Below are 17752 nucleotides of genomic sequence, written 5' to 3'. Positions count from 1 at the left end.
CTCTCTTGTAGCACTTCAGCTACTAGTCTTCATCCAGTTTGCTACCTGATGCTGTGCTAAGCTATCAGTAAGGTATTTCTCTCCTTTCAGTCCTTCTTTTTTCTTCCTTATTGTTTCTGCAGAACTGACACTACCTTCTGAATTTACTCCCCCTCACTGGCCAAGCAGTACCCATGAGACAAACACACTTCTTTTTTATTTTTATATTTTTTTAAAGACAGGTTTCTTGGAACCTCTTCTTCAGCTCTTTCAGAAGTCCACCAGCACATATAAGATGTAGAATAAAAGAAAGATGCTGCCAGTGGTGATACACAGGGGATCCAACAGCAAAGAAGAGCTAGATATAAAAGCCTTCAACTGTGGAGATTATGTGGCCACTGCTAAAATAATGTCCTTTAATGCATAAAAATAAATTACTTTCAAATGTGTTTCCATGGCAAAAAGAGTCACCTGGCACACAGGTCAGAACTTGGAAATGCTATGTCAAGGAATAGAGGCTGACTAGCCAATAGAAGTCAGCCACCATTCCCCTGCCCATATTACAACTCAATAGGCTTTGAAGAAAGTGTGCTGAAGTTGTTATTTTCCACTCTTTCACAAGCATCCACTTCAATATGATTCACTCCAGACTAGCAAGTGATGCCCTACACCACTGTAGAACTACTTATGGAATTTATGGCATAAGATCACAGTTACAACTTCATACATTGTAAGCATTTGTGCAGAATCCAGTCCGTGTGCATATGCACCATAACATATACTCCTAAGAATGCTTAATTAGCACTATTATACAGAAAAAAACTTCAGGCATTATACCTCACATTTCTCACACGTACTTTTAAAAGAGAAGAGTAGTAGGTTTTTATATGTGGAAAGGGGCTATACATTTTTGCTTCTCGAAGCACGTAGAGGAGTAAAGAGCAGAGTGCTTTGGAGGAGGGAAGGCACCTGTTTAAAATATTTCATATTCCTCCTTGCACTGCAATAATGTAATAATAACTTGCCCTGATTTGAAAAAAAAGAAAAAACTTATGTTGTTTTTAAAGACTAAGTTTAGTGTGCATATATTCCAGAGAGAAACAATGTAAAAGAAAAGAGTGAATCAACGCCTGTCTCCCAAAGTCTCTGAATGAAGATCACACACCTTTCCCAAATTCATGCTGTGACTAAACCAACCTCAGCAGAAGGGCAGCCATTCCAGGGCATATTTTCCACTAGAGGTCAGGCTGAAGGAGCTAATGATCTATTTTAGTCTTCAAAATCTAGGAATGGGATTTACTGATCAAGATTTGGAAGTCTGAAAATCAGTATTTAATTAATACTATTTCACTTGATGTGAATCACAAAGATGTATTTTACTAAGTGTTAAACAGCTAGAGGTATTCAATAATTACAGTATTTTAACATATGTCCATGCAACCTTTCACAGAGCACTTGATGTGCCATCTCAGCTGGCAGCAAAAGATTTGTACTGCAGTGCAAAAAAGTTCTTCCTAAACTTCAGCCTTGAAATTAAAATCATGTTAGCTTGAATAACACCAGAAAACATTTAGTTATTTTTAAAAGGACACTTTTAAAGTTTTGCTTTTTACTTCGTGCCTTTAGAAAGGACAAACATTACAAGCATTCTCCACCAAAATCTAGATTGAATTTGTTTCTGTAAGTAACTAGAAAGACATATGGCTAAGAATGGTGTAATGAATGTAACAGGCTTCAGGTGATTAGAAAATTTTTCAAAACTCCAAAGTGATTTGAACTAGCAGCCTAAGCTTTTTTTGTTGTATTTTGGTAACTTACACAACTTCATCACTTTCAGAAGAATTGATCCAGCTTCTTGAAATAAATACCTTGAAGGCAGTGAAGTTCAGATACAACCTTGCTTCTGAAAATTCAAGGAAACATTTGATGTATCGCTTATAGTTTTAAGCACCCGCTTTGTTGTGACAGGATGCGAAGTCACATTCAAATTGAAGTTCAAGCTCAGAGCTTTTTGCCAGTCTCCCTCTCAATAACTCACCACCTACAGCGCATCTGTCTGCAGCCATGAAAACCAGGACAAAGTAACTTTGGCTAAAGCCACATAAGCATTTACCCCCAGAGTCAAAAACTAAACTGATACATCGCTCATATGTTCACACTTCTAAAAATGAAGCAGCTCCATGAAATTCACTCAGAGATAAAATTAGCTAACTAGGTCAAGCTCATGGTCAACTATTAGAGCCACTCCAAAGATACGCAAAGTGCTTTGGAGAAGTAAGAATATAAAATGCCAGGAATAATTGGCAGAGAGAAAACACATAGTTTCTCCAGCCACCAAAGATTAGTGGTGGCATAACAGGCATAAGGAACAGAAACAAAGCCTACAATATGTTGGTTTGACCTCTTTTTATGTCTACCATGGACCAGCCTTTTCTGTACTTTGACCAGGTCAAAAGGAGCACACCTGGTGATAATAGCCGGTCCTTTCATTAGTTATAGATTACCTTGATTAATGATTTTGTAACAGAACCTGATAATCTCAGTCCAAGATCCACATGTGCATATTTTAGAAGGTGAAAATTAATTTTAACTCAGTAATACTTGCAACTAAAATACAATTTTTTCCTTTACTACAGGGGAGTCAAACTCATTTTCACCAGGGGCCACATCAGCCTCACAGTAACTACGCCTACATTTATACAGTCCTAAAATCGCGTTCAGCCCTTTGAAGGCCACCGCGAGGCTGGTGTGGCCTCCCTGTGAAAATGCGTTTGACCCCCTTGCTTTGCTAGTTCTCCAGAAGCTAAGCTAACCTTTCAAAGTCTGCAGCTGTACAACGGCAAGGACAGTTTACCTCTCTAAGGCACATCCTGGAGAAGCTGCAAGAAGAGCCATTTGACAAGGATCACTCCAACACACTTCCATGGAGCTGGCAGTCAGAGTTTGACTGAAGCTGGTAAGTCAGTTTTCCCAGATTGAGCACATACCCCACCCAGATGCATAGATGGTGTTTGTGGGAGCAAGGGAAAATAAAATGTAAATTTAAAATAAATTCATGAGAAACACAGGAAAACATTGATTCACCCTAGGTATTTCTAAGGGTTTCCGTTTATCTTTTCTACTTCTCAGCACATAGCGAGTGTATGTTCAGGGCTTTGATACCACTGAACAAATGGAAGGGATTTAAAGCTAGTTTTGTTCCAAATTTAACACTTACAGAAATAAACACAGGCTCCAGGTATTCCTCTTCAGAATAAGATTTCTGTACAGAAGCTTGATGCAAAAGAAGTTAAAAATGCTGTTCCTGAATGCGCCTAGCAATGACAACTAGACTTGTCAAAAGAGCCTTTGCATGGAGTAACTTCAACAAAAGGAATTACTTCAAATTTTCACCAGTGTCACTGAACAGATTTTAGCCCAAATACTTTTTTCTTTTTTCTTTTTAATCTATTCAACTGAAATGGAGCAGCAACGGTTTGGGTTCTCTAAACCCAAAGTGGATTATACAAACAATTTCATCAAATATTTTTTTACAAGCCTAGCATTACTGGTTATATCTTATTATTAAGGTAAGCAGTCTTCAAAGAACTGTGTGATTGGAATCTCTTCGTGATACACAGTGACATGCTATTTGCGGGCTGCAGTGAGAAGAGTCAAAATGAAAACAAAAATACAAACATGCTTTTTTTCCTCTTGTCTTTATTGATTTAGACTTCAGAGCTACAGACAAAAATAGTGCATCTGTAGAAAATTACCACACATGCTATCAATACAGCATCATTGCACGTTTAGAATTGTAAGCACTTGACAAATCGCAAAGGGAACATTCAATCTAATATTTTGGCAATGCAGCCCATGAATAGGGATTACAAGGAAAAGGATTTTTTTTTTCCCTCTAAAAAGAAATATTTCTGAACAGGAATGAAAAGCCTCTGCTAAAAATCAAATTCCAGTCACCATGGAAAACTCATTCTAGACATCATCATACACTGCTGGAAACTTCTCACGGAATATGGAATGGTACATAGAAGCTATGACTCTGCTACAGGTACAATGCCGTCTTCAGCACTTGGTACGCCATCGAGATGGTCACTACATACCCAACTGCCCAAGACAAACCTCTGCTGGGCTGGGGAAGAGGGATCAAGTACGCAAAAGTGTGAAGGATCCTAGACCCAGCAAAGATCCTGAAATGTAGCAAGGCTGAGGACAGCTCAGGGCCACAGAGAGTATACAGCAGTCCAATGCCAAGAAATGGGACAATATTTTCAAGGTCATTCAGGTGGCCCCTGGGGAAAGAAGCAAAATTGGTTTACAACATTATATTTTGTTGAATAAACCACTTCAAGCCTCAATATTTGTCAGCGTTTTCAAAGAATGCTACTGTTAAGGCCATAATACAACCATTGGCTTCCTCAGCAGTGGGGACTTGATGCAGCTACTGAAATTATTTTGGCATACTCACCTGACATCACTTACATCTCTCGTGCCACACCCCACATTTCTAGGCCTATGATATTTGTACGAATGGATTTAGGTTTTCCTCAGGATCTTCATAATACTAGGGACTTACAAGAGCTACATGAGTTCACCTGGGTGCATGAGAATGCAAGGAAAAGTGGGGAAGAAGACAGCTGGAATTTTCTTGTAGCATCTCTCCACTGAACATCAGTTAACTGGACTGTGACTGTAACTACTAGATTTCACAACCCAGATAGTATATTTCAATCCCATAAACTCAAGTCTGTAGCATCCACAAAGAAAATATGGAATATCCTATATATGAAGCATTCTATCAAATGAAATTCAATCATCTTGAAGAATGCTATTTTTGAGCATCTAGCAGGTGTGACAGTTACACTTTTGGTTCATTTTCTTCGCTATTAAGCACTAAAATAGCTGAAAAATGTTCGAAATTTTGGAACTATAATATAATTTACCAAAAATGTGTTGAGACTGAACTTCAGATCTTGGAAGTATTCTGTCATGCCTCTTCATAATCCTTCCGTGCTCCCTTTACCTCTTTATATAAATTATACTTCCAGCCAAATTTACTGATTGAAACAACCTCTAAGCCTTACTAATTATGTCAAATTTCACAGCCAACTAGAATCAGAACATTGTGCTGTTTTGCAGCTGCTTTCTGAACTCATTTATCATTGCAAGGAAACATATCCTCCAGCTCCTGTTTTTTTCCAAAAAAGTCCGCTGAAGAATGTAATGTATTTTATACCTCCATAAACACAACAAATCCCACTTATTCAGAAGAGAAGCCATGTTAAATCTGTGTGGCATTCTCTGTTGCCATGAAGCTTGCAAAAGAAAATATAGTAAACTGCCATTAAGAACCATTGTTGGGAGGAAAAAAAATGGATGCTGCAGCACCAATGGAATTGCTAGAACCAAGCTGACTGCTGGGCAAGTCAGAACAGCTCTGCAAAACAGCAACACAGACTAGATAGTACAGTGTTTTCAAAATCTAACCTGTGCAAATGACTCTGTGAGGTGGTAGCCATTTCTCTAACGTAATGATCTGAGTTAAAAGGGCATCTGGTTGTAAAATTAGTATCAACTTGGTTGTCATCTGAGAATTTACAAATAGAATGCAATTATTCCTCACCAAAAAGTAGTAATTTTTATACAATAACCAGCAAATTAAACAAGTAACAACTCCCTGGCCCACTAAAGAGGAGAAAAGGGAAGTTCACAGCACCTTTACAGCCCACTGAGATTTGATCCTTCTTTCTGAGATTTTAATCCTGAACAGACATACAGAAACATAACACCAGTCATCTATCTTTGCAAGGATGCACTGTTCTGAAATCAGAGCCATAACTTATTTTCACGATCTTCCCTAATGGTGTTTTAAATGAGAAGAGTTCATTCACATTCAAGTTTTTGGTATAAAAATATATAAAGTAAATAAACAGCTAGCTTCATTCATAAGGAATAATGATATAGACAGTATTCCACTGAAGTGTTCCTTGTTAGCACAGATGTATCAAACAGCATCTGTGAAGTTACGATTCTGGTAACAGAAGATACTGTCATCTGCTAAATAAAATTAAATAAACTGCAACATTTAGCCCACCGAAAAATGGCTTACATTCTGCCCCAAATCTTGCAAAACAAAACACATACACCACAGGCTGCAAAATGTTGTACTATTAACAGCATTCTTCCTGAAGGGTGATCAACTTTCCTGTACAATTGACACATCAGTGAGTAACCACAATTCAATCCAGCAAAAAGAGCACAGGGTTTGACTCCCACTCAGTATGATTTGCCAGATTAACACCCTCATTACAGCCCTGGAGTTCCATGACTTCAACATAGTTTTACTCCTCTTATTTCCTTTACACTTTAGGAAAAGATACTATTGCAACTGGTGTTCAAATTATATAGAAAGCTGATTTACACTTAATGTACACTGCTTCATACTAAATCAATTCACTGTCATATTTTACAATCTTCTCATCACTTCTCCCTTGTATATAGGATATTATCCAAGAGTTAGCTATTATAATCAGACACAGACTTCTTATTTTTAGCATGCATGCCAACCGTTTGAATGTGGAACGGTTTGCTCATTTAGACAAATTAATTTATTATATTACTACATAAAGCAACACAAAACACAGTGGCTTACTAAAGAGAATTGGGTGAAATTAATTTCCTGATTTAGTGTTATTCTCCTATTTAAAATAATTTTAAAAGATTCCTATGCATTACCTGCGTACACGTTCAACATCTGGATCTGTCCGCAGAAATTTTTTGGCGCTCTCTCCTTTACCAAGTGATGCTGTATCTTCTGGGTTGGCAAATGCCTATTTCAAACATAAACACACATGAGACATTAGAAGCCAGAATGTTTCTTCTGGTCACGGCAGCTTGCTATAAAGGTCGTTCTTTTTACTAATGCCTCTATAACCTCACATAACTTAACTGAAGTTAAATGCAGGTGGAATATTGTTCCTAACATTACTGTTTCTTTGGGCCTAGCCTGTATGTAGCTGCTGTGTTGACAAATAAAGGTAATGCGATTTATGCATGTAAAAGCTTTCCTGTAAGATGGACAAGCACAGCAGATGACTGATACTCAGCCTAGAGTAATACCAGTGGGCTGAAGGAACGTAAGGACCTGGAAGGTAGAATTATCCTCTGTACTGCCTAAGTCTCTTTTTCATGATTCTTGACAAATTATCTGAAAGCCCTTTTGGATCCCTTCCTTCTTCAGAAGTCCACACAGCAATAGCATCCAAGAGTCTTACTCCTATACTCATTTATGACCAAATAAGTTTCTCCCTTTCCTCTCAGGTACGAATTTTGCCACTTATATGACTACTTATTACCTCCAAATACTGTAAGACACTATTTGAAAACAATATTTAATTCAGTTAGCACAGGCTGCAGTAGATCTCTCCTTGCTGACATATGCAGTAACACATGCATTCTGTGGACCGTTCAGGCTATGCAGCCTTAAGTCAAGAAAAGCTTTTGATTTTAGGAGAGCTACTACATGTTTGCTTTCTGAGGCAGTCTTGATCCCTTTCTGTGAAATACCCCTGGCCTCAAAATTCTGGAGACATTTTAAAGACTTTTTCATATTGAATAGGAAATTAAAATTTCTTTACTAATTTGTCTGTTTGTAATGCTACTGTCCATCTTAAGAAAATAAAGTACTCCAAATTAATGAAGGCCCTGTTGTCACGTGCATGCATATGGATCATGGCACAGTATGAGCATTAACACAGGACGCTACTGGATCTACATATAGGACCAATACAGCTAACATGCTTATGCAACACCAAAAGCAAGTACCATTACGACACAGACCTCTAGGTCCTATTTTGAACACAAAGGACAGGCTGTGTGCTCTACTATACTCAATCTTCAGCTGTGCCAAAGACCTAGAGAGTTATCAGAAACCAGCAGTAGCTCAGATGCTGTGCTATGAGGACCTCATGAACAACAGAACACCTCAGCTGGGTTATCTTGCACCCAGCAGGAATGAAAAGCTGTATTTCAACGGAAGGACTGAAACAAAATCTTTGAAGCACACATTGTCTTGCAGAAGCAGATCTCACAAGAACAGCTCACAGAAAAACTCAGGGCTCTTTTAGCCCAGGACCAAGTGTTTACAACAGTGGCCATGAGCAGATGCCTAGAGAAGACCAGGAAGAGGGCAAACACAACACAATGCTTCCCATGAGCACTCTATCCTAAGCTAGATACAACTTATGCATTATTTAGTAAACCTCAGTGGATTTTTCACATACTTATCTAGCCTACACATCAATTCACATAAATTTTCAGTCTGCCCTTCATTCTAGAAAGAAAATATATATATTTTTTTTTCTAGATAATGACCTGCCTGCAATGGAAAAGCTAAAACAATTAGGGAATATAAAGACATTTAGAATTACTGGATGAAAGGGTTATAGATGTATAAAAATCCACATCATAACCCCTCTTCTGAACCCACTAGTTGGTTATTCACGTAATATGGCTCCATATCACATTTTATTTGCTTTATAAATCCCTGGACATCAAGCTTTCTGCTATGAAGTTCTATTCCCTACTACTGAAGAAGATAGTGGAAATTTCAGTTATTAAACACTCCTACTTAAAAATGATAGAAATGTTTAAGAAGGGCAGAGTAAGTCAAATGCAACTGTAAGATACAGTCTCATAATTATCTCTCATAATTAGGTTAAAGATATGTATTTGAGATGAACAAAGCACCAGCATGCCAAACTCAGAATATCATTAGAGGATCGAGGGTGGAGGAAGAAAAAGAACAGCACCAGTATTTGAAAGCTGAAAAGAAATACCTGTGATATCTCTGTATTTCAATACAAATTCCAATCTATTCCACCACACAGTATTCCCAGTTCCTTACCTTTCTTGTGATTCTGAAGTATGCCGTTACAGGACTCATTAGCATCATTTTCAGAAGCACAATAGTTGTATAAGTGGCATAAGCCCAGAAGACTTCATTGTCAATTAACTGAGTCAATTTAGCCATTTCTCCACTTCTCACTGACGACCTTTAAAAAAACATTAAAGTTAGGCTAACTTCATAGCAACCCAAAGTTCTGACAAGAAGATTGTCAGGATAGCCTTTTTTTTTAGCATCACAACAATGACAGCACAATTTTGCCACTGTGAAAAGTTTCTTTTCAAACAAATTGATTTTTCCACAGTTGATTTTCACAATGGCATAATATTTTAAGATGAGAAATTATATTATCATGTAATATTTTGCTTCCATTATATCTGCTTATTAAACTGTCAAAATATAAAACACCACCATATTGAATGCAATTGCAGGAACTAGATATAGCCACAAAAATCAGTACCCTTTTGAAATAACACAACTAGTTAGACCAATTTTAGACCAATTCATTTGAACTAGTGAATTTCCCTAAGCAGTTACCACGATAGAAAGCATATGATGAAACACTATACATACAATAGTGTTTAAAAGAGGAAAATTAGTATTGCCTAACTTTTTTTTCCTGATAAAATGACACAATTATAATTGCACTTCAGCTTTCAACTACCCAGTATTTTCCCACCTAGCAATAACTTGCGATCAAAATGAGTTAAACATGCATTTTTCTCCTTTGAGACCTTGTTCTTAAAAATTGCTTTTAGCATGATTCATGGGCAAAGATTAAGTTGTAATGACAAAAAGCATAGAACTATTTATGCTTTTATCATGGGAGGTTTGAGCTAATGAACTCTCTTTCCAGTGAGACCATACCAAACCCACAATCCTATGGAGGTGGTACCTTTATCAACACCATGAAGTTAAGAATGTGATGAGGACTGAATTGCACATATAACACAAAGCATGGCCCCTTGCACATCTAATTTTTGCTCTGCATGGAGCAAGGCTTTTGCATTACCAAGAGCTTCAACCATGCACTTAAGTGAGTAGGTATCCGTAAAACTAGTAAGTCTTAGCTTCACTCAAGACCAAAATAAATGTACTTTTTGTTATAGTTAACTTAATTATTTCCTACAGTATAATTTTAACTATAGTAATAAAAAAGTTAATAATATTAACTTGATTACAGCTCTAACAATATCTCCTCTCACTTTCAGCACCAAGTCACCACCAGCTATAGCCAAAGAAGGGAAACTGGACAAGCCAAAAGCAGTAGAGACAACTGCTCTGAAGGCACAACCTTGGTGGGGAGGCAGGCAGGATGGAGGTGAGCAGCTGTTTGCTCAGTAAAAGAAATTCAGCCTTGTCTGGACCTGTGTGGCTGTGGTGATGAGTCACCAGGCCGAGCACTGGGCCTGGGGATTACAAGAAATTCAGTGTAACTTTCTTCTCCTTCAGTTCACGGTACAGCAGTTCTCAAGACAATCAGCTATCCAGCAAGGATTTTCTCAGCAGTTTCTACAGAACCTGCGTGGTTTCACACCACAAAAGGAGTGAATCTGTGGCTCCAGAGTGTTTTTTCTTCCTGTATTTTAAAGCTGTGCTACAAATACATCCAGAAACTACGACAAGTCATGAGAAACTGTCCACCAACATGTCTACATTCGTCCCATTGGAACTACACTGCATTTAACCGTTTCCCCTACTTGTAGGGTTGGCCTCTCCAAACTCCCATGAAGCCCAGGCCTTGCCTTCACTACTAAAAGTACACCAAAGAATTCACAGTTTTAACACCTGCAGAAATGCAAAAATAAACCCCGCATACTGAATCAGCACAGGGCTTAAAGGGGCTTATTAAAACCACAAAGGCAATACCGCATTTCTCTGTGGTGCAAATGCAAAACTCACGCCTGGTTAAGTGCACGAGTCCAGATCCCATGCAAAGGGCCTTAAAAGTGGGTGGGTGTAGGCACCTCAGGCCCCACCGATGCCTGCCTCAGTTTACATATTTCATTCATCTAATCGAAGCAGTACCCTTTCCCTTATCGGTCTATTTAAAATATGGGTTCCTGGTTCTTTGCCTACCCTTCCCCCAGATTAACTTGTAAATACAGGAATCAGTTTGTATTCTGAGATTAGTATGAAGAGACTTCGTTTTACATTAAGGATTCGTAGTCCGATGTCTCTTGGTCCTTCCCCCCTGCTGGGGTCAGGCACCAGTTCCCCGGTTTTGTAAAAACAACATTCCTTCGTTAAATTGTTCCTTACACCGGCGGGCCACGCGTGACCGTGTCCCCACCCCGGCTGACTCTGCAGCTGCAATTAGCAACGTTACCCCTAGCTGTTTGTTAAAACGCGACTTTACAAAGCGCGCCCAAAGCACACTCGAACTGCCACTGCCGCTCCCGGCCCGCCGGGGCCCCCCGCCCCGCTGCAAACTCCGTTTCGAAGCAAGCGGCTCCCCCAGCACAGCGCAGCCGCAAGCTCCCCCTCCCTCCCCCCGGTCCCGGGGCTTATCAGCGCCGCCCGCCCTGCGTGCACCATGGCCGCGCTTCGTTCTTTCCGGGGGAGCGGGAGGACACGCAGGACAGGAAAGCCTTAACCCCGCGGGGAGCACCAGGGCGCTGCCCCCGCCGACGGGCACCAGGCACCCCCCGCACCAGCCCCGCCACACGCAGCCGGCGCGGTGCGACAGGCTTCAGCGGCCCGATGTAAAACCCCGCGGCGTTCAGCGGGGCGGATGCCGCCCCGCGACCCCTTCCCGCACCCCGCCATGACTTCGCGCCGGGAAGGCGGCGAGGGAGGGGGGAACAGGCGAATCTTCCGCTCCCGCCCGGAGCCGCCATCGCGCAGCGCCCACGCAGCTCACCCGCGTCCCCTCAGCGAGCACACCCACCGCGACGAACCCGGCTGCTCTCGGCCGGCCACCGCGCCTCCGCCTGGCCCGGCCCCGCCTCGCCTCGCCCCTTTGGGCGCGGAGGCGGGTCCCGGCCCGGCTCGCCGCGGGGCTGGTGGTCGCTGCCTGCTTCCGTCGAGCAGCTGTGCCCCGTGGCCGGCTGCGTGTTCTGGGGCGGGTGTCGTGGAGCGCAGGCCCGCGGTTCGTCCGCAGTGGCTCACCTGGGGCAGGGGGGGTTCGTGCCTTGACCCCAGCAAGCGTTGTCTGAGAGGAAAAGCAGGGGAAAGGAAAACACGAAAAAGCCTTACTGTCTGAACACCCTTGGACTTTGAGACACAGGGGAACCAGAGGTGGTGACCCAACTAGGCTTCATGAGAGACATGGCATGCACAAACTCCCAAGCGGGCTCAAAGCTTACCTGAAACACTATGTAAACCAACTAAAGTCTCAGTACTTTGTGCCCTGACATTGTTTTGGTGCATCTGAACTTTCACCAAAGAAAAAAAAAAATCTAAAAGTAGTTGCATTGCCAAGCCATTAGCTCTGTTCCAATCAGTATGCATCGTGTTGTTTTGCAAAGTGTAACAAAATAAAGGAATTTCAGCTCTGGTTATGGACTTCTCATACCCCTAAGATGTAATGAAGGGAGGAAACCTAGTATCTGAGCTTAACGCTGTTTCTTCAGAGAAAATTACACTATTCCCACAGCATTCCTCCTCGTAACCAGAGCAATGCTTGTGGCTAAGCAGTTAGTGATAAACAGGACTGAAGAAGATAGAAATAAATGTACTCGGGTGCCCAGTAAACATTTCAGAAATAATCCTAAAGATGTGTACGAAGTCAGAAAGGGATACAGTTTTTAAAGCCACATCATTATGGAACAACTGGTCTTAGGTACATAGATTCAGCATTCATTGATGTTACTTCCGTGTTTCATGTCGTGTTACATACCTGTGTGTGCAGACCTTTGTGACTTTTCTTATTAATCATTAAACAAAGCAAAACTTGTTTGAGGAAGGATTGTAGTATCAAAACTGGTTTTAAATGACAGTAGAAGTTGGATTCAACATTGGTTGTTCTCGCTACAAACACAGCAAATAGTATTTCCACGATGTCGAGAAAAGTCACAGGAGCATGGACCCATCCCAGGGAATGGATTTATTAAAAAAAAAAAAAAAAAGACAAGAAGAAAAAAAGAAGCATTCCTGCAGCTCATAACTTACTTCAAAGCAGGTGTTGTATCTCCATATGTTTTTGTACAGCACCTAACATATAATATATCCTAATCATATCATGTAATTAGTGCTATTGCAATAAAACTATTTTCTATTACCACTTTGTTTCTTTGGCATTCTAATCCTTATCTGAAGTCAGTCTAAAAAGCCTATTCAGTTAACAGAGTTAAACTAAACCCATGTTATATTTGAGAAGAAAAACTGGTAATTGGTTTACATACACTTCTCAGAATGAGAAATTTTCAATAGTTGTAGGTAGGATATAAAGAAAAGCAGAAATGCAGCTACAAATTCTACAAAAACCACCATTTTATTTGGATTTCACATTCCTGTTTTATAGGTTCTGGAAATGTAGATTGATTTATGTGACCTTAAAAAATTATTCTGAAATTGGGAAACCTTATACATTCCCAGTCTTCGAATTTTGAGGCCAACAGCTTATTAATTTTTTTCCTACCATCATTGAATTCCCCTAATTCTAAGGAAGGTACAGAAAGAAGATATGAGCAAGGGTGGAGGACAAGAAGGAGGACAAGGAAGGAAGGAAGGAAGGAAGGAAGGAAGGAAGGAGGGAAGGAGGGAAGGAGGGAAGGAGGGAAGGAGGGAAGGAAGGAAGGAAGGAAGGAAGGAAGGAAGGAGGGAAGGAAGGAAGGAAGGAAGGAAGGAAGGAAGGAAGGAAGGAAAAGGAAGGAAGGAAGGAAGAAAGAAAGAATAAAAAGGAAAAGGAAAAAGAAAAAATAAAAAGGAAAAGTAAAAACAAAAATGAAAAAAAAGGGGAAGGGAAGGGAAGGGAAGGGAGGGGAAGGGAAGGGAAGGGAAGGGAAGGGAAGGGAAGGGAAGGGAAGGGAAGGGAAGGGAAGGGAAGGGAAGGGAAGGGAAGGGAAGGGAAGGGAAAAGGCAAGGAAAGGAAAGAGAAAACAGATAAAAGGAAAAGACAAAAAAATAAAGGAAATAAAAAAAGATAAAATAAGAACAAGAGAAAAGGAGAAAGAAAAAAGGAAATAAATGAAAGAATAAAAACAAGGGAAAGATAAAGCAAGAAAGAGAGAAGTGAAACAAGAAGAGAAGCCAATATTTGTTGCAGCCTCTGAACTACTTAACACTGTGGAGGAGTCTGAGTGCAAAACTCGGGCCGTAGTCAGTAAAGCAGAAGTGAACTTAATGCTCAAGGTCTCTTTTCTTCTCAAAGTTCAGTAGCAGCATGAAGTGCCTGTAGAACATTTGAAAACTGCTGTGATCTAAGTGAGGTTAGACACATAACTGTGGTGATAGTTGCTCCTGAGGGGCCCATTCTCACAGTCCTTACTCATGTGAATTGTCCCTCTGATGCTAATAGCATTACTCTTGTAAATCAGGGATGCCATATCAGCCCAATGCCCAGGGTTATAGTGATCATGAAGGGCTTGATCTTGCAAACCTCATTCATGTGAGCAACACTTTTTCATGACAATTTTCCCATTGACTTGAAGAACTGTCCGTACAGCCAGAGACAGTAGAATTAGGACACAAATTTAGGGTCAGCATAAAAGTAGTAATACAAGAGTTTTTCATTTAACCTCCAGCAAGGAATAGATAGTCCCCTAGAAAGCCACATAAGTGTGATCATTCTCTTTTGACTACAGCGAAGGCAAGGGAGAGATATGTATTGATCAGCCTTGTTCCATCCTTGCTTCTTCTGTGGCAACATTTATTCACCATAACTAGAGTGGTAGAGAAGGTACCAACAATAGATTTTCACCAGACTTGAAGCTTTTGTTCACCACTCCCTTGCTAGCAAAAATTAGTTGTTTCTTCAAATAGCTCTTCTGTAAAATTGACAAATTATACCCCCTGCATTAAATCAACCAATGATTTACAGCAGAGGTGTCAAACTCAATTTCACTGGGTGCCTCATGGTTGCCCTTAAAAGGGTCAAATGTAATTTTAGGACTGTGTAGATGTGGAGTAGTTACATTTATGCAGTCCTAAATTATATTCGGCCCTTTTAAGGCAACCACGAAGCCAATGTGGCCCCAGTGAAAATGAGTTTGACACCGCTGCTTTAGAGCAAACACAATATTGGTTTTGTATGTGCCTCCTAGTTCTGTTTCTCTGCATTTAACCCAATGACATGTGAGAGCTGGGCATAATACCTGCTTCAAAGCAAGTGCACACGCAGCACAAAGCATAAGAGTGGTCATATCTGCTGATTGTATGCTCAGTTATACATCATTATACTTGATTCAAAACCCCCACAAAGCTCATTTACTTGTCATTTAAAGAGGCAATGAGGAAGGCTATCTTCCAGAGTTGCTTACTATCTTCCATCAAGTGGAAGGAATGTGCAAAAGACAGAGACCAAAAGTCAGGGTGTAGACATACCGTAAGAAATACTCCAACACATGAAAAATATATGTAGACTGTTGCTCTGGACAGCTTGATGTCCCAGTTGAGGAACAGCTCAGAAAGACATTGGCCAGGATAAAGGTAAACCTTTTCAATAGGTCTATGTATAAGCACATCATGGACCATTTTTTTGCCTTGGTTCCTCTTTCACTGTATATAAACATTGCAGCAATGGTCTTGCTTCTGAAAAAAAGTTTGCAACACCAAACCGCCTTTGCAGCTGACAGTAATGTGCGTGTGGGGAGGTATTTAAAGTCCCATGCTGTACTGAAGGGAAAAACGCATTAACCTCAGCTTTCGTGATGCTATTTGATCTGTGCAATTGTTTTTATTGCAAAAGCAAGATGTTGTATATCATTAAAGGCCATGAGAGAGCCAATATCATAATGTTCAGATGTGCCAATAAAACAGATTTTGCAGACACCATAGTAAGTTACTTACAAACTAATCCAGTGAGAAGAGTTATTTGTTGAGCATTATTAAATACATCTTGCAGAACAAAATCTGATCCTTTAAAATAACACTGAAGTAGCAGGAGAAAAATATTCATTATAAAAGCAAAAAGATTATCAAGTTTCTCTTCACAGATTGAACAAATAGAGAGAGCAGAATTATGTTGAAGACATTGAGGTTTTAATCACTAGCAGAAGAGTCCAGTAGGTTTTCCTTGTTATTGTACTACTGCTCTGCTCTTTAGGCACAAGAAAATTATAAAGCTGGAGACCAAACTGAAAGATTTCTTGCTATAGTGCCACTCCAATTGCGCACAAAATGATGACAATCATTTTAAGTGAGCTACTGAGAAGACAGAGAGATGATAAAAAGTATCTAGCAAGTTACCAAGCTGTCTTGGCAGACAAGAGATTCCTGGAAGTAAACAAGCAAAAGCTTTGCAGATATTGGAGGTATCTGTAGACATACAGACCTGGTACGTCTATAGACAAATAGGTAAAGTTATAAACTTGTGTTTAAAGTGCTCCCAAGTCATACTGCGATGTTTTTATGCTTGTGTAGACATAGATATTTATGTAAGGCAGTGGAAGAGCTAGGCCCTGTGGATTGTAGCAAGCTCATTTTTTCCACGGGGATATTAACCCACTCTATGATTGTCTGAATGTTTGGTCACTTTTAATCTTAACTGGGTTCATTTCACTGTTGAATGTCAATAGGCTAAATGGTCCTGTCACTCACTTCTAGTCATCTAAAATTAGAGTTTCTTAACACTTTGTATAGGTATCACTGGTTGCCTGTGAACCATGTTCTGCCTGCCAGTTTGGAGATGCTTATGAGAGCTGAAGGCAGTCAAGGAGAGGTGCAGTCCTGCACAGGTGGTTGTTTTGAGGAGTAACCATCTGAAAGAAAGAACTTAAGTGTTCCCTGTAAGCAAGATATTGATCACTGATCACCTGTCCTGCCAACAGGACATCTCTCATCTGGTGGTAGGACTATGGGTGGGATTCAGCAGAAGTATGAGATCAGAGTATGTGGGAAAAGGAAACAGGCCCCTCAGCTTTTGGGTGTCTTTTGTCATCCTGCAGGAAACAAAGGCTGGAGGTTCCTGCCTTCAGCAATTCAGCTGTCTCCAACTCAGCTTGAAAGAAGTTGTGTAATGAATGCAGAATGAGTGCATTCTGCTCTGTGAGGAATGAGTGCCCAAAGTGTGCTTGTCTGGAAGTTAAATTTGTGTGTGAGTTTATCTTACGTAAGGGTTAAGAGGCAAACTGTGTAGTCAGTGTGAGCCAAACATCATTGTTTTAAAAAAATCAATTATCTGCAGTTATAGGCCTACTCCAACAGTACCTTTGCAGTATGCAGAGCCTTCCCAGGTAGCACAACTATTTTTATCAGCAACCCCCCTTCCCCCAGCTCTGTACAGAGCCAAGTTTAGAGTCAGTAAATTGACTTGGAACCGGTACATTTTATCCCCAACAGGCTAACCAACCACAATTAAACTGTATTACCATACATTAGGCTTTAAAAGGGTTCCTTTACTGCAGTATGTAAATGGCTGTAAGGAGAGACAGAGAGGGAAAGGAGAAGAAAAACATTTCCTATGTAATGGGTTAAAGTCCTCCCCAATGTAAGTCCATTGACTTCATTTGGCTAAGGGTGAATACAATTCAATATTTAACAATCAGCAACTTTTGCTTAGTTGGCAAGAAAAGGAACAACTTAAGGTCCAGAGCCTTCCCTGAGCTTTTTCTGTCTTCCTGAATCTTCACTCGGTTGCAGTAGCTCTTTGTTAACATGAATGACAATCTGCAGGGTTGGCTGTTGGATATTTTCTGCTGTGGTGCAAGATTACTCCTCATGGTTTTAAGGTACAGCAGTATACTTTAATAGTCACCTGAGACAATTATT

General features: G+C 40.3%; 1 protein-coding gene across 4 annotated transcripts; it reads right to left on the bottom strand.

Annotated features, from left to right (window-relative positions):
• Positions 1–3887: 3887 nt before the first annotated feature.
• Positions 3888–11942, bottom strand: MGST1 (microsomal glutathione S-transferase 1). 4 transcript variants are annotated; one of them, XM_065030358.1, is made up of 5 exons: positions 11643–11729; positions 10176–10290; positions 8882–9029; positions 6712–6806; positions 3888–4268 (listed from the first exon to the last, which is right to left on the bottom strand). In XM_065030358.1, exons 1-5 carry the CDS (start codon positions 11719–11721, stop codon positions 4022–4024), a joined length of 684 nt encoding a protein of 227 aa, XP_064886430.1. In that variant the 5' UTR covers positions 11722–11729; the 3' UTR covers positions 3888–4021. The 4 variants fall into 4 exon arrangements, with proteins under 4 accessions (XP_064886430.1, XP_064886444.1, XP_064886450.1 ...); XM_065030372.1 differs by lacking the exons at positions 10176–10290; positions 11643–11729 and adding an exon at positions 11745–11942; XM_065030378.1 differs by lacking the exons at positions 10176–10290; positions 11643–11729 and adding an exon at positions 11772–11905.
• Between the last annotated feature and the right edge of the window lie 5810 nt (positions 11943–17752).

The sequence above is a fragment of the Columba livia genome, chromosome 1 (assembly GCF_036013475.1).
Source record: "Columba livia isolate bColLiv1 breed racing homer chromosome 1, bColLiv1.pat.W.v2, whole genome shotgun sequence".
Taxonomy (NCBI): Eukaryota; Metazoa; Chordata; class Aves; order Columbiformes; family Columbidae; genus Columba; species Columba livia.
Note: the sequence above shows the minus strand (reverse complement) of the source record. Positions and strands in the feature narration are given on the sequence as shown.

What these genes read in the sequence shown, in the direction of transcription:
- MGST1 (XM_065030358.1), bottom strand. Translation starts at nt 11,721, where the DNA reads ATGGCGGCTCCGGGCGGGAGCGGAAGATTCGCCTGTTCCCCCCTCCCT. An exon ending in CTGCCTGCCTCCCCACCAAG is followed by an intron (nt 9,030 to 10,175) that starts GTTGTGCCTTCA and finishes GTTTTTTTAAAG; the next exon opens with GTCGTCAGTGAGAAGTGGAG. An exon ending in ACTTCAGAATCACAAGAAAG is followed by an intron (nt 6,807 to 8,881) that starts GTAAGGAACTGG and finishes TGTTTGAAATAG; the next exon opens with GCATTTGCCAACCCAGAAGA.